Source organism: Rhinatrema bivittatum, chromosome 10 (assembly GCF_901001135.1).
Source record: "Rhinatrema bivittatum chromosome 10, aRhiBiv1.1, whole genome shotgun sequence".
NCBI lineage: Eukaryota > Metazoa > Chordata > Amphibia > Gymnophiona > Rhinatrematidae > Rhinatrema > Rhinatrema bivittatum.
In genome coordinates this window covers 109,512,733-109,529,389 of record NC_042624.1, presented here as the reverse complement: position 1 = coordinate 109,529,389, position 16,657 = coordinate 109,512,733, and the positions used below count along the sequence as shown (strand labels likewise).

General features: G+C 44.3%; 1 protein-coding gene across 2 annotated transcripts in view; it reads right to left on the bottom strand.

Annotated features, from left to right (window-relative positions):
• Positions 1–16,657, bottom strand: part of LRP8 (LDL receptor related protein 8) — a 320,100-nt gene that overhangs the window by 124,145 nt on the left and 179,298 nt on the right. For both annotated transcript variants that reach the window (XM_029618330.1, XM_029618331.1), the window contains exon 3: positions 3,848–3,970. In XM_029618330.1, the coding sequence (XP_029474190.1) occupies positions 3,848–3,970 (123 nt within the window). The remainder of the gene's footprint in view (positions 1–3,847; positions 3,971–16,657) is intronic.

The window sequence follows — 16,657 nt, the reverse complement described above, 5'->3', positions numbered from 1 at the left end:
GGTAGCAGAGGTTCACTGAAGGAGATGGCCCAGCAATCAATATTCAGTCGGCTCTTTGCGGAGCAGCCAAACAAGAGGACCACGCTAGGCTTCAGAGCTCTTCTGCTTTAATATTAACGCATGCTGGCGACTCGTTCCTCCCTCGAGAAAATCAACACAGGAATCAGGAGACCATTTTTCTCGTTTGTGAAATGACGACACCGTCTTAGCTTAAACAAATAACTCCCCCCACTCCCGGCTCCTACTTACTCTGCCATTCTGTTTGATGCATTCCTCATCTACCCTGAGGCTCGCTGCTCAATAAAAAGCATTTTTATACTCTGGGCATCATCCAGCAGGAGCAGAAAGGCTTCCACTCTCGCTCTGGTTCTTGCATTTCACCTCGGGGGCATCAGAACAACCAACGCGTTAGCAACTGAAGCCATGGAATGAGAGCGGCAGTCAGCTCCTGGGCCGGCTGCTGTGTGGCAGGACTGGACCCCTTGGGGGATGGTTTGGGTTAACTGAAGGAGCAAAGAACTTCTACAGACCTTGCTCTGAACTGTGCTCCTGGTCAGTGAAAACTGATTTCTGGAGGGATGGGGAGGGAGGAGAGGATATTTATAGGCAGAAGATAGACTACTTCAAGGGTGGCCAACTCCGGGCCCTTGAGAGTCACCAACAGGATAGCCACAATGAATATGCAGGAGACAGATTTACATACAATGAGGGTGGTGCCCCATCTAATGTCTGGCGTCTCTGGAAAAGCAAACAGAGCAACAGAGAGAGAAAACACTGAGTGGGCAACATCCAGAAATGTCTCAAACACATTCTTATGACCTCTGGGTGGCAGGGTAAGCGTCTCCGTATGATGCTATTATTTTATTTCTTAAGTACAGCTGTACGGTGCTTAATGAGGGCTGCATATAGCAAACATACGGGGCAGAGTTTCTGTAGAGTCCACGTAGGTTAATTACCCAGTAAGAAACGTGTATGTTTCAAAATGTGAAATGTGTTTAATTGTAACGTTCCCACTTGGCTCCACTCCAGTGTAATCCTCTTATCTCTGGGAATATGTTAAAGACGCATCCTGACACTTTCTGCGCGATTTCTTCCATGTGACTATTCTCCCCCTCTCAATTTGATAAACACCTTCTTCAGTGGCACACAATACTCTAAAGATGTTTCTGCAAATGAAAAAAAGTCCCCCTGAGTCAGGGCTTACTAAATATTCAAATCCTGCCTAAAGATCCCCCTTTTTGAGGCTCCTTTTAAAACTTAAACCCTGATCAGGGCCTTCGTGATTCTGCCATTTCAATAAGCTAAAAAAAAAAAAAAAGGTTTCTTACGTGTCTTGACTAGATTGTAAGCTCCAGGGAGCAGGGACTCTCATTCGTGGGCCTATACAGTGCTGCGTACGTCTTGTAGTGCTACAGAAATAATCAATAGTAGTTGTGAATATAATCAGCATTCTAAATTATTGGTAAACGCCCAAGTTTGTTTGGCAGGGTAGTCCCAAGTATTAAATGATCTTGTAATGCTAGGACTCCCAAAAGAAAGGGAACGTAGAAGCGACTCGTTTTCTCTGAGGGTAGAATGAAAGAAAGAAAGAAAGAAAGAAGGAAGGTCTTGCGCCTCATCGTATCGTTTGCTACCTCCAGTGCTAAAGTGGAATTTTACTTACCAGTAGCAGGGGGCAAGATGACATCCTCACATATGGAGCCAGGCACTGAACTTGGACATCGAAGCTCCTAGAAGCTGGTCATGTCCCCTTAATCCCATGCAGAGCCCCTGCCCACAATAAAGCTAACAGTCGGAGAAACCAAATGCAGTGGGAGGCGGGAGGGTTCTGCGAGGACAGACATCCAATCCCTGCTGACCTTGGAGAGAACCCGTTACAGGAAATTAGCTCCACTTTCTCTCCAAGGACAAGCAAGATGGCAGCTCTCGCACACGGGGAATCCCATGGCTACAAGCTGCCCCAAAACGCAAAACAGTGACCACAACGGGCAAGACTGCTTTCGGGGGCCAGAGGCCATCCTAACATTTTCTGGAGGTTGTTTGTTTTTTTTTTCTGGCAGTCTGGAACAAAAATGATGGGCTCTAAGAGGTATGGAATTGGGTTCTACACCTAAAGAGACTCTGTAGGGAAAAACTGGCCAACACTACTGTTACGTCGGGAGTCCCTGCCGAAAACGGAAGTGAGATATGAACGTGAGAAGAGAATTCCGTGCCGCAGCTTTGCGAATCTTTTCCAATAAAGGAGAGGTCTGGGAAGGAACTTCCTAAACCCCTACCTACCCTGCCTGCCTTTTCCCCTATCCTCCCCGACCCCTAAAACCCCTCTAACTATGTTTTTTTTTTATTTCAAAACTTAGTACTGCTCCGGAGAGCAGATAAGTTGCACGGGCTGGCCAGTGGCCAGCACACGCTTCAGCAGGACAGCACCTAATGCGTCTCTCCCAGCCCGCCCATGCCCCACCCAGACCCTGCTCCCGGCCCTCCCCCAGCTTCACATCGGGTTCTTCCGCGCGTACCGGGAGATACGTGTGTGGCTGTGGTGCTTTGAAAATGCCCCGCCATGCCCATATCTCCCGATATTGGGGCGCGCTGTCCTTTTAAAATTAGGCCGTGTGATATTCCCCCAAGCAAAGTGCACATCTAAAATCAGCCACACAGGGGGCAGAATCTAAGCTACAGCCAAGGAATTAGACAAAATATAAACAAGTTGAATAAATGATTCAAAGGGTAGGCAAAAACCAATTGGAGCTGCCTGGGAGCACTAGAACTGGTACATCATGCAGTTGACAGAAAAATAAAAGAAATTTAAACTGAACAGAAAAAACCTGCCTAGGTGGGCTAGAGGGTTAAAAACCACCCACAAGACTGTAACAATAGCTCCTGTGGCTCCAGAAACTTTCACCACAGCAGCTATGAGAGAGAGAGAGAGAGAGAGAGATGAACCATGACCTGCAGGCTCTGCGGAGGATGAGACCTAGGTGTCCTGTATGGTATGCAGGGGAGTGGCCAGTACTGCACATGCTCAGTGGGGAATGCTCAAAGCTTCTAGAAGTTTCAGTGTCAAAGTTCCATGCTGGGCTCCATCTGATGATGTCACCTATGTGCGAGGACCACCATTCCTGCTTGTCCTTTGGAGAAACTTTATTCTGGGTGGATTAACTATGTAACTATGCCTATCCATGCGAGATACAGCAAGTATCTGTGTGCTCAGGTAAAGATGAGATAAAGGAAGTGAGAAGATACACATAAGACAGTCCCTGTGCCATGGTGCCCACAATCTAGTCAGGACAAACAAGCGCCCTATGGGAAGCGGCTAGAATTTAAAAGCAGTTTCACAAAGGAGTTTCTAAACTGGATATGAGTATGGGCAGAGAGGGAGCATGGACGCACCAACTCAGGAACTCTCTTCCGGGTCTACAGTGCAGCAAGGTGGAAAGCGTGGAGCTGGGAGGAGAAGGGCATAGATAAAGAGACTTTTGTGAGGGTAGAGGAGGGGAATAGGGGAGCGTCAGCAGTTTCCTCCTGCTCCTTTGGGTTTCCCTCACCACAGGGTCTATGAACGCTACCTCCCAGCCCTGGCCCATCTGCTGCCGAGTGCCCGGCCCGACTGTACCGGTTGACATTTTCAAGCTAACCCATGCGATGCAGCAGTAAGGGTCTCTTGTTTCAGGGCTTAATAGTATCAAGCAAGCTGGTAGGTTAGCCAGGCGTGCACCGTCATTTCTCCTGGGCATGCAACCTCGGCTGCGAGGACGTTGGCAGAGAGCTACTGCACGCCCAGCCCCGTCTCTCTCCGTCCTCGCAGCCCGTTCACTCCGTTATCAGGACGCCATTAGGCACGACTTACTGCACGCAGCTTCCGATTCATCCGATCCATCCGGGCACTCCTCTTCTCCATCGCATTTCCACCGCACGGGGATGCAGTGTCCGTTGCTGCAGGTGAAGTCTGTCTCTGCGCAGGTTTTCTTCGCTGAAAAAAAAGAGAGGACATTCAACTGAGCTCCACAGAAACCTGAAGTTAGAGACAATCACAATTACAACTGCTGGGGATGCAAATCTGCCGCCCATTCCTGGGTAAAATTACCAGTAGGTCAGTTGTGGGTCAAAAAGGTGGTGGTGGGATAAGCCCTAATCTCATTGTTCCCTCCACCTGCCCTCTCACCACCCAGTATTTTTCTCCCTCCATTGCCTCCTCCCTTCCTCCTTTCCCTTATTTCATTCTTCGTTGTGCGATCTCAGTTTTGCACCTACACGCAAGCTGCCACTGAAAGTCACAGTCACAGAGCAGAGTTATGGTCACTGTAAGGTCACTCCTTTAGATACAAAAGACTCGTTGTTGGGCTGTGATGTGAAATATCTAATTCACATCGTCACCTCCGTCTAAGCCCGATGGCTTGCTCCTTATCAAGAAGTGCCTTTTAAAATGTTGGTAGTGAATTTAGTGCTGCTGGATCATCCCTGGAACCCAAAGTCCTCCATTTATCCCCAGGACAGGCACAGCACTCCCCCGCCCAGGCTGCCTCAGCCCTGCTCCGCATGGGCCACACCTGCTAGAGATGAGAACGGTAATTCAGCCTCCGGGTCTGTGCAGCCTTTGCCCTCACTGCTGAGCTTGCCAACAGTGGTGCCAATGGCTGCCAAAACGTGATGGGGTTTTAGGAACTGGAAAGAGACCACCAACAGCTTTCAGACAGTCCTGAGCAGAGTCAGATCTGAACCGGTGACCGATCCTGTGGCCAAACCCTTGACCCCTCCCCGGTCCCTCCGATCAGAACATTTTCTAACTCTGCATCCTGCCTCAGGACAGGCAGCCACCGTCCTGCTAGCGGCATCATGTCTGACAAGGTGGACGTCAGCGCCCACAGATCTTCCCATTTTGGGCTTCAGCGGGATGCTGGCAAGTTGCTGCAGCAGGAGGAGCTCCCTCCTTTTCTCACAGCACTGAGCCACGTGGCGCAGCCATGAGGAGGGACAGGGGAGCTTCTTTACCCAGAGACAGACGAGCTGCTGGCAAAATCTGAAGCAGAGATGCAGAAATCTGCCAGCCGATCATCTTCAAAAACAGTTTTGGATTGCTGAGATTTAAAAACATGTTGGGGTGGGTTTTTGGTTTTTTTTTTAATTGTTCCTGAGATTCGTTTGGTGTGTAGGGAATTTTAAATCTACAGATTTTGTCAAACTCAAACCAAATCGCATTCTGCCTGATTCAGGTTATACTTGAAGTAGAAACCTCTCTAATCGCAATCCTAAAATTGATCACAAAGCATGATGACGCTTCAAAGCATGCAAAGCTATTTCGGTTTCCATCCGCCACCAGCTAAGGACTCTGCACCAAGTAAAGGATTTTATTTTTCCTTTTCTGTAATCTTGCAGTGACACACTTTTGTAAAATAAAATAAAAAGGCTGCATCAGGTACCAACCTTTGCATATCTGTCATATACGCACTAATATTTTACAGAAAATTAATTCGCTTTCAAAAGACAATCGAGAAAATTGTGTTGAGGCATTAATTGGTGCTCTAACAGGATCTCCTTCAAATTAGGCTAAAACTCCCAAGTTATATAACTTAGTACCTTTACTCCATAATTACCCCCTTTTCTCTCTTCCAACAGTTCCCTGTGCTTTGAGAGAGGCAGTTTGAAGGAAGCTGTGCACAATAGGTAGTGCCGATAAACCGCACCAAGGTAACACTACAGAAATGAAACATCACCATTTTAACATCATTAAACTGTCTATTCCACAAGGTGCAAAAAGCAGCAGACTTTGATTCATTTTGTGTATAAGCGAGATTTGAAAAGAATAAATGAAAAAAGAGAGAGAGAGGAGAAGAAATAAGGGTGAGAAATGCAGAGCTGGACAAGGCTGTTCAGAGCAGGATGAAAAATATGGACATTACTGGGGAGAGACAGCAGGAGGAGAGGATGAGCAGGGGTCATCTGTGAATGCATGTGGGAGTACACACGTGTTCCTCTCTCACTTGCTAGGAATACTGAGAAAGCATACGTTTCCGTGTTATAGATATTAAAGAGGATACCGCAAAGTAGTTAATCAGATCTGAGCTGGAGGAAGAGTATATTTTCACATTTACTGTCTGCTACTGTACTCCAGTACCTGGCTTCCAGATTAGGTGCAGCGTTTTATCCAGGACACAGTGATGTGATGAGAGAGAGGAAGAGCCAGGGCCAATTACAGCCAACAGAGCAGGTACCACTTTACCAACATTGCATGTTCGTAGCGTAGGAATCCATCGATGGTTGCGTCCTGTGCCTATATAAGACAGAGACCCCTGGGGGAAGTGTGGCTTTTTGAGTTGAAAGTCTTAAGGGAGAGGAGTGGAGAAATCCTAGGGATTAGGGAGAACTCGGTGTGATTGCAGGTACCTTGGCTGCTGCATGCAGCTGCCACTGCTTCTCCGCTGCCACTGCTCCCGACACTGAGAAGAAGCGTCACATCCAGTGCTTACTGCATGCTCTCCCCATCTCACTCAGCCTGAGGATATAGCACATAGAGGAAGAGGAGGCATGCATGATTTACACACGTTCCAGAAAGAAGCTGCTACGTACCTAAGAGCCACCACTGGTCTCTCTTATTGCTGCGAGGTTCTGAGAGCTGAGCATCAGGCAGTGGTGAATTTTCCACGGCACACCAGGTCTGAAGGCACGCTGGCTGGAAAACACCGGCTGCAATGCTCTTGGTGACTGCCACACAACGCCCAGGACCCTGAAGGATATCCTCCCCTCCCAACCTCTGAAGAATCTTCTGCGTGGGGCTTGAAAAGAATGGATTGTGACTGTGCATGCGTCTCAGCCCCTTCTATCTCTTGAAACTGAGCTTGTGGTCTTAAGAGTGGGGTCCATGCTGAACCAGCTCAGAGGGTCCTGAATGTGGCATGTGAAGAAATAGCACCAGATGAGGCCCAGCATGAAAGTTAAGCCATGTTCCTATAAATCTACTCAATGCATTAGAAGGACTGCTTTTGGATTTTGTTTTCTGGAAAATTCATGAAACTGGCAAATTTTGACCTCAAGCTCACATCTGAGCACGGCCATCTGTCAAACAAAACAATTAAGTGTGTTTTGCTCTATCCTGTACACAGCAGCCACCACCAGCACGTCTTCAAAACACAGTCATGATCGTTATGATTAATTAATTTGTGGCACAGTCATTAGCCTAAACCTGTCACCTAGCATTCTGTAAAAACTCACTTATTCATATTCATTTGCTTGTTTGATTTTTTTTAATCTGAGGAATTGAGGAAGGAAACCGAAAGGGTTTTAGGAAAGTTAAAATCAGAGACCCCCCCAAAAACAGTCAGTTTAGTGCAGAAAGGACCGCACCCATCTCTCACATTTCAGACGTACGCTCGAAGTCCACAGTTTTAACTTCGCCCCTCTTTCCCATGTTATTTAAACCCTGTGCATAATTCCAAATTGCCTCTGTCAATTGTGAGCCGACTGTAAATTTATACAGGTTTTCCAAAAGCGATTCCGTGTCAGACTCTGTGACCTCTTCTGCTGCGACTATAGACCACACCTCAGCCAATCTTTAATTTCTCTCCCCCCCTCCCAACTTGTAACAAACTGAAACTTTAACCTTAGAAATCCCTGTGCTGAGGCATTAACCACAGTAAGCACTCCATGCATTACAATGATGTCTAGTTTGCATCTGGAATTCCCCAGTGCTCCTTTAATTGTTCAAAGGATGGGAAGGATCCCGTACTCTGGCCTATATTCGTACAGTCTCTCAACTCCCACACAGCAAATCCCCTGGACACACGTGCCACTCACGTTGAATGATGTGTCTTCATTGCAGGAGGCTAAATTAACAAAATCAAAGCAGATGTTTGTAAGCATTGCAATTTTAATTGCAAAATAGAAGTTTTGGCTGTCTGAAGAAAGCCCATCTGTTGACTGTTAAAATAAGCTGATGGCACAGGTAGCGCACTTTGAGCTACTACAAATCAAGCTGGGAGGTAAAGACAGAATATAAATCTCTATGGATTCCTTTTTTTTTTTTAAGATTATAGGTTGGGTAATTCAAATAATGCGGGAGGCATGAGTGGAGCGAGATTGTTGAAGGAGGCAGGGGATAAAATACAAAATGGGACGATGCCGATGGCTTGAACGTATGATGAGGTTCCTGAAAGTTGTGTACTGTAAGGTTGACTTTTTTTTATTTTTCTTGTTTGTATTCTTCAATAAAAACAATTTTAAAAAAAATGGATTTAGGTAATGCTGATCTTCTTCGGTCCAGGATAATCAGTAAATCCATCCAACGCGCATGTTATAAAACTGGTGCGTCCACGTGCGCACGCAGCTTTGAAAATCCGGCCTTTAAGGCTCTGATAAAAGGGCTTGCACATTGTAGATGTTAGGGGTAGCCAAAGCCCGGGGCTGCCACCCCTGGTGGGAGAAGCAGCACTGACCTATTGCAAGCATTGTATCAAAGGGAAACGTTAGCCAGTGGTTCACAGCAGAGGATGGTTGCTACAATCTCGTTTGAGATGCGATGTGAGAAAGAGGAGGATTTGTTGCAGCCCAAATGCTCCGTTTTTCCTCCAGTTGTACAAAAAAACTTTTCTTTTTGAAACTTCAGAATCGCTCTCACGTACTTAAATGGGAGTTTCACATCAGTGGCAGCGCTCCAGGATAGCCTTGCAGCATATTTGGGCATTAATAGTTCAGGAATATAATAACTTAGTTATGGTGCAGATATTTATTTACAGTGCTTCAAAGATACAAGAATCAAGATCAGAGACTTGTAACAGGTAAGGTCCCTCGTCCGGGTGCATCTTGAGGGCCTACCAGCTTCCCTGGGGCCTTCTCAAGCCTTTCTAGGCCTGGGGTCCTTATGATAGGAGGAAGGGACCCTCCCTTCACCCAGAATCCCTTGCGGCGTTCTGCCTTAAGGAGGACTGGGTTGAAACACTGAACCGGGCTCCTTAAGGTAGAATGAGGGAGGCGTCGGTGCACTCCTTCACAAACCTACAATGGGAATAAAATCCATTCAGGTTTGCGTGTCTGGGAGGTGAATAAGAGGTGCGCATGAACTGAGCTGAATACGTTTCTGGGTCTATGCAGAGGGCAGAAGCAGCATCTATGATTACTTCTCCAGTGCACGCTGAAAAGCTTTTTTCTATAGGCCAGAATGAATATTTTGTTCTTTTTGTTCTTTTTATTCTTTTTTGCCAACTATCTCTTGAATATTTGTTTTTGATAGCTGCTTATTCCACCTGCCCCCTGCACTATTTATATTCCAGAGGCCACAAGTAAAAAATACATTTGGGTACCTGCAGTTTTTTATATTTATTTATTTGGCCTGGTTACCCATCATTTTGAATAAGAAATTCACCCAAGGCAGGCAGGGTACATGATATTAAAACGGCATCATAAGGTCACTTCACTAGTGATTTAAGTCTGGATTAGAACCCAGAGCTGGAAGATAGGAAAATTGGTTCTTCTCCATCCCAGGCCTTTCCTTGTTCCCCCTTGCCATCCAGCTTCCATTACAGAACCGTCAACTATGGCCTCCCACATCTCGCCATGAGAACAAAGATTCAACTCCCTTGGGAGCCATTCCCAGAGCCGCTGGAAGCACCAGGAGGACTAGGCGGCTAACTAGAGCGCCACAGGTCTGGGGGGTGGTGATGGCATGGTTTCCTCTTCCCACCTGTGTGGGCAAGAAAAGGAAGTGGGTGGGTCCACCTGAGCGGCAAGAAGGAGACACCATATAATCACGGCTAGAAGCAGGAGAAAGAACAGCATCGGCTCCAGGCCCATGCAACGTTTGGGTGCAGGAGGAGCAGCAGTAGCAGTGTGGCCCCCTTCCCCCACCCCTGCAGGAAGAAGAGCAGCAGCAGCCAACACAGCCTCAAGAAATATGACGAGTCCAGCCTGCCGTGGGAGCTGATGGAGGAGGCTGTTGCTGGACTTGACAGGGAGGAAGTGAGTCTGTGTATGGAAGAGCATGTCTGTGTATGAGAGAGCGTGTGTGTGTGAGCATGAGAGAGAGAGCATGTGAGTATATATGTGAGAGAAGAGAAAAATTATGAATACTTCCTCTCCTCTTCCCTGCTAACACAACAATCTGGAAATCAAATGATCCCAAGTATGGACAGCAGGGGATTTTTTAATCCTTTTAAAGTATTAGGTGGTATCCGTGTCTGCTGTTTTGAAATATTTTATTGGTCTTTGGAAAATGTATGTAAGTTTTAAATCATTGGATGTTATTCTATTTATTAGTAGTTTTGAAATATTCTTTTCATTAGTATTGTTTTACTTCTGATGATTTATATATTCTGAGTTTATTGTTTGTTTTATGAGGAATTGTAATGTTTATTTTTCCATTGTTGCACTGCATACATAGTCTGGCTTCATGTGGTTTACAGTCTAGTATTTGTTTGTATTAGTTCTTCATGGTCACTTTATTCTGTATTTCGTGAGGTTTGTATTTTGCATGTGTGATTGAGGTGAGGTAGTCTGCTGGAGTGCAGGTTCTGTGTAAGGATCTATAGCAGCTTGGCTTTTTCTGTTTTCTTAACAGTAGCTTTATTGGCATTTTAGGACCTGGTGTAATAATTGCTGTGTTGCCTTTTTAATAAGCAGGGTTGTTAGTATTTGAGTGCTGGCAGTTATTGCAGTTTTAGAATGGGACATTAACTCTATTGAAATTATAATTCAGTTTACTTGTGGCTTTCTAAGTGCCAAGCTCATATTCAACACATGTTACACGTTAGACCTAATACTAATTCCAAGGGGTTTTGTTTTTGGGGGGGGGAGGGGGGTGTTTAACTTTTTTTGCAGATGTTTTACAGCACTGCATCTAAATTTAATATATATGTTGTAAGTGATATTTTTACCTCAGAAGATTGTACTTTAAATATTCTCGTTCATATAAAATCTATTATTATAAATGCATCATTTAAATTCTGTATGGGGAGGGTGTGACAGGCAGGGGGGCAGCAGCCTAGGGTGCCTAATACGCTTGCACCGGCCCTGGTCATTACCCACGATTGTTGTTTCAACAGCCAGCAGGCATCCCTGGAAGAATAACTCTTCATTTCGTTCCTTCCAGGGAAGCAAACAGGAATGCTAATCCAGCAGCACGCCGAGCCTTGACTGGGTCGAAGGATCAAAGTAGGAACGGAATCTGCAGCTTTGCAGCCATTCGTTTTTGCTGCTCGTGCTATAGGATGAGTTCAGTCAGGCTAAAGGCAGATGATATGTAAATGGAATGTGAGTTTCTGCAGCATGAAAATTAACTCTGTGCCTGACTTGTTACAAAGAGGCTGATAAATAAAAAAAAAAACATGAAATTTATATAATTTCATGGTGGAAAACTTCAATGAAAATGTCAATTACTGACTTACTAGAGGAACTCACAAGGCTTCTCATGCTAAAAAAACAGCCTTGCAGGGATCTCAATTGTTTAATGTTTTGCCTCCAGAATGAAATTGGAAACAGAATGAGATTTTACCTGCCCAATGAACTATCTAAAGAATGTTCTGGTTTTTACTTGTCCTGCCATTTTCAGGGCTGGATTTTTGATAAGGCAGGATAGGTAATTGCCTAAGGGCGCGCCTGCTGCCTGGAAGACACCATGCATGTCTAAGGAGAGCGAAAGCCACCACAGGAGGGGGTCTCTCTTACTCCCCCGAGCACAGTCATGCACCTTCAAAGGGGGGCCGCTGATATCGCCCCTGTATAGGGCCCCGGTGAGACCTCACTTGGAATACTGTGAACAATTCTGGGGACTGCGCCTTCAAAAGGATATGAACAGGATGGAGTCTGTCCAGAGGGCGGCTACTAAAAATGATCAGTGGTCTTCGTTCTGAAGTATATGAGGATATAGATCTAAACATGGATACCCTACAGGTACCTGAAAGACTGGAAGATGGCCAATGTAACACTGATATTTAAAAAAGGCTTCAGGGGTGATCAGGGAAACCTGCCTTCAGTGCTGGAAAAAAATCGTGGAAAATGTTAAAGAATAAAATCACAAAACATTTAGACAGACCTGGTTTAATGGGACACAGCCAGCATGAATTTACCCAAGGGAAGTCTTGCCCCCAAATCTGCTACATGTTTTTGAAGGGGTGAATAAACATGTGGACAAAGTCCCGCATGAGAGGCTTCTAAGAAAACCACAAATTCATGGGATATGAGGCAATGTCCTTTTGTGGATTGCAAGTTGGTTAAAAGACAGGAAACAGAGAGTAGGATTAAATAGTCAGTTTTCACAGTGGAGAAGGGTAAACAGTGCAGTGCCTCAGGGATCTGTACTTGGACCGGTGCTTTTTAATATATTTATAAATGATGTGGAAAGGGGTATGACAAATGAGGTGATCAAATTTGTGGTTGACACAAAATTATGCAGAGTAGTTAAATCTCAAGCGGATTGTGAAATTGCAGGAGGACCTTGCGAGACTGGAAGATTGGGCTGCAAATGGCAGATGAAATTTAACGTGGACAAGTGCAAAGTGATGCACATAGGTAAAAATAACCCTTGCTATAGTTACACGATGTTAGGATCTATCGTATGAGTTATCACCCAGGAAAGAGATCTAGGCGTCAAAAGTGGATAATACATTGAAATAGACAGCCCTGTGTGCTGTGGCGATCAAAAAAGTAAACAGAATGTTAGGAATTATTAAGAAGGGAATGGAAAATAAAACGGAGGATGTCATAATGCCTCTGTATCCTGCTATCTAGCAGCTGCTGAATATTCGGTTGTACTCAGCGGCTGCCAGATATCTGGATAAGTCAACTATTTCGCTATCTAGCTGGCCAGATAAGAAATGAGCGGGCAATCATGGTGATATTCAGCCTTAGCAGGTGTAAACTTAAGGATAAGTCTTAGCGCCAAATATGGGGATATTCAGCAGCATAGACATGGTGTTCAGTATTTACCTCAGAGAATCTCTAAGGGAGTGGTAGGGATTATACAGCTTAATAGTTGGTGTTACTGGGCAGATAGACAGGCCGTATGGTCTTTTTCTGCCATCACATTTCTGTGATTCTATGGAATTCAATAATAACTTAAGGGTAATAAGAAGTCCATTTTGTAATACCTCAATCAATCCAAGAACCTTCAGTCATTTTGGATTTGCACTAAAATTGTTCACGATTTACACTATTGCTTCAATCAGTGAATATTAAGGGGATCTGCATTTTAAGCTTTAGTTTGTGGACAGGGCACAAATTCTAAAGAGGACTGCTCATGACGAGGAGGTACTGAACAGTAAAGTAAAATATCTTCCTACGATGAGGATCTCCAAGGTGGCTAACGAAGTTAATCCCGTCGCAGAGAATAATTTCTGCAGGAAATGGCTTTTACTAGTCTTGAAAACTCCTTAGTTTGGCAGTCCCAGACCTGCCACTGGATGATAGCGGCGTGCTGAAGTGTCAGCAGATCCTAGCGCACACCTCTCTTCTCCTGCCCTTCTGTCAAGGACACCATGCAGCAATGTCAAGGAATATCTGACGAGAGCTCAGAGTCTGGCTGGGTTTCCACCATACAGGCTGGCAGGTGGGAGCTTTTACAAATGATGGCATGCCACCGGAAATCCTACACACATTTTCCACTTCATGCGAAATACACTTTAAAGGCAACTTTTCACTCAACCTCTGAACTAGCTAATGAAGGCAGAAAATGCCAAACTATCTGAAAAATTGGAATTACAGATGGCTATTTACTGGTTAATGTGAATTGGACTCCTTGACTGGTTTAAAGCTCTAACACCATGGTCATTTCCACTGCATTGAAAGAGTGGCCTCTCAATTTCATTCCTCAGTCCAGGCAAGATCCTTTAGTGCCCTCTTTTTCCTGAAAGGAGATCTAGGAATAAGACCAAAAGGACTGGCGGTTTCTGTGATGAGAGGCCAAGCCTCCCTCCTCTCCCCTAGGGGCTTCACATCAGCCTGAATTCCAGTCCCCATTCCAGACAGCAGATCAAACCTGGATCTCTTGTGGCCCGCACAGCAGAGTTTCCTGCTGGCTGCTTTTTTTAAATTAAAACCTTTTTTTCATATTATATAAGCATAAAACTGCCACTTTCTACATGTCTCTTTTCCTGCTATAATTTTATTTTTTCAAATTTTTAGTTTGATCACTGAAAACAAAGCTCCTCTTTAGTTCACATTAGCATCTGACTTGGTTCCTTTTATCAACCATACAAAAAAGCAAACAAAGGTGACTGCCTCCTCCACCCCCAAACTGCCCAGCATTGTGTGTCTTTGCAGTTTGAAAGTCTATTAATTTAATGCCTGTTGTGAGGGAACAGTTTTAACTGGAAAGCACTCTATGTGTAAAAAAGCAGCAACTAAACACTGCCTACAAACATTAATATTCTCTGGAAAGTAGGACAAGGACCTTGAATTGTAACCCAAAATACTTTCCACGGTGTACATAGATTGAGGAAGTATACATGCAAAACATTTATTACTACAAAAGCTCAGGCACTTTTTTGGAGAAATTACAGACATGATTTAGGAAGAGACCATTTTGCCAACAAAAAAAATGAGTTAACGTCAAGTAGTTTCAGAGTAGGCAATTACTGAATGAGCTTTTAAATCATGTACTTCACTTTTAATAGTCATTTTGTTTCTGGTACACTGATTCAGCTGGCTTACCTCCTGCAGGTCCCTTGCTGACGCAATGACAATCTACTCTTTGAAAGACATGTTTTACAGCACTACCTACTCTCTAATTCTACATGAGAGCTTCTCACCTCTCTGCCATTCCCCTTAAAAGGAACCTATTTATCCACAGTTTTTGCTAAGTGTTTCTTCGTATTCAAAAGCCCTCTTATTTCTCTGGCATGGTGGCACCAACCAATTCTTTCCTCTCTCTGGCTTTTGCAATTAATAATTTAATGTAATCTTGTACTCTGCAATAATCCGGGGGTTGGCTATCCACGCAATGCGGGTCACAATAAGACATCATGGACAATATCCAAAACCGTTTCTTAGTATAAATCCCATTACAAAAATCTAAATTCCATACATTCACCCATTAATAAGGCAGTGTTATTAACCCCACACCTCCCTACATCCAACAGAAAACCTGATGTTAAACATGTTAGGGAACTTAAAATCCAAGCCTTAAATCTTAAGGACAAGTAGATCTGATAAATAGTAATGACCTCAATCGGCCAAAGATGAGATAAACGTTAAGACCTACTTAGCCTGTCTGACCAATAAAAACAAGAAAATGTATTGCCATATATAATACGTATATGTGAATGAATAAATCCAAAATGTTGTACCACACCATACTGAAACTAGCTACGTTTGAAACCATATATTGTACATTTTGTACATATTGACCTGTATATACATCCTGCCCTGTATTTGCTCTGTACCCGGTTAATCTGTTTTTCGACTATATTGTTATCGAACTCTCCCATATTTAACCTCTTGTTTACAGTTTTGTTCCCTGTAAAGGCTCTGCCTGTCGTTACGGCGACACTGTTTTTTGTTATATGTAAACCGATACGATATCGGTATATAAAAATACCAAATAGATAAATAAACAACATATACACCCTACAGGCATTGGTAGACACGCACTTCAAACGTTATTTTGAATGATCCTCTCTAAGGCTGTCAGAATCAGAATCCCTGGAGGCTTTCATGCTCATCTGTGAAAGCAGGGATTCATCACTTAGGTCAGGGGGTCCCCAAACCTTTTGAACAAAGGGCTGCAGGTGACAATTCAAATTACCGGGAGGACCAGCCGGGGGGTTAAGGCCCCTCAGAGTTTTGACGAGTAAAGGGGGTTAACCCTAGGCAGAGCAGAGGGGGCCCATGCGGCTGAAGAAATAAAGCAGGAGAGCATTTTGGGCCCCTGAACCCGAAAGAGGAGTCGTCATGTCGGCCGGGCTACTCAAGGAGGAAGCTGCTTCCAGAGTGGGAGTTAATTAAGTGAGACTGGGAGCGATGACGTGTGTGTGACTGAGCATGTACGGAAGAGTATGTGTACAATAACGCCCCCTCCCCCATTAATCCACGATACTCTCAGGGTGACTGAAATCACAACTTCCCAGGCATGGAGAATGGAGGATTTTCTTTTTTCCTGTTTTGAAATATTTTATTGGTGTTTAAAAAATTTTTTAAAAATGTATCTGCGTTTTTAATTATTATAATTGGCAGCTGTTTGGAAATATTTATTGTTTTCTTTAGTATGGTTTCACTGTTATGACTGATGTCTTGATTTAATTGTTTATGAGGAATGGTAATTATTCTATTTTTCCAGTGTTGCACTGCATACAGAGTTTGGCTTTTTGCAGTTAACAGGTCAGCTTTTGTCTGCAAGTTTCTATTTATACTCTATGGTCTCTATTTTGTATTTGGTGAATATCTGTTTTGCATCTGTGATTGAGGAGAGGTATTCTGCTAGGGTATAGCTTCTGTGTAGGGATTTATAGTAGCTTGACGTGTTCTGTTTTCTTAATAGGAGTGTATTGGTGTTTTAGTGCCAGCTATATTTGCAGCATTGCCTTCCCATAGATTTGTTGACAGTTAGTGCTGTTTTGGTATAGGAAGTTTCTGAGGGCCAACCCCTTGCTCAACATGCATTACAATAGACCAAATACCATATGTGGAGTGTAGGAGTAGCCTAGTGGTTAGAGCAGTGTCACACCTTGTGACCTTGGGT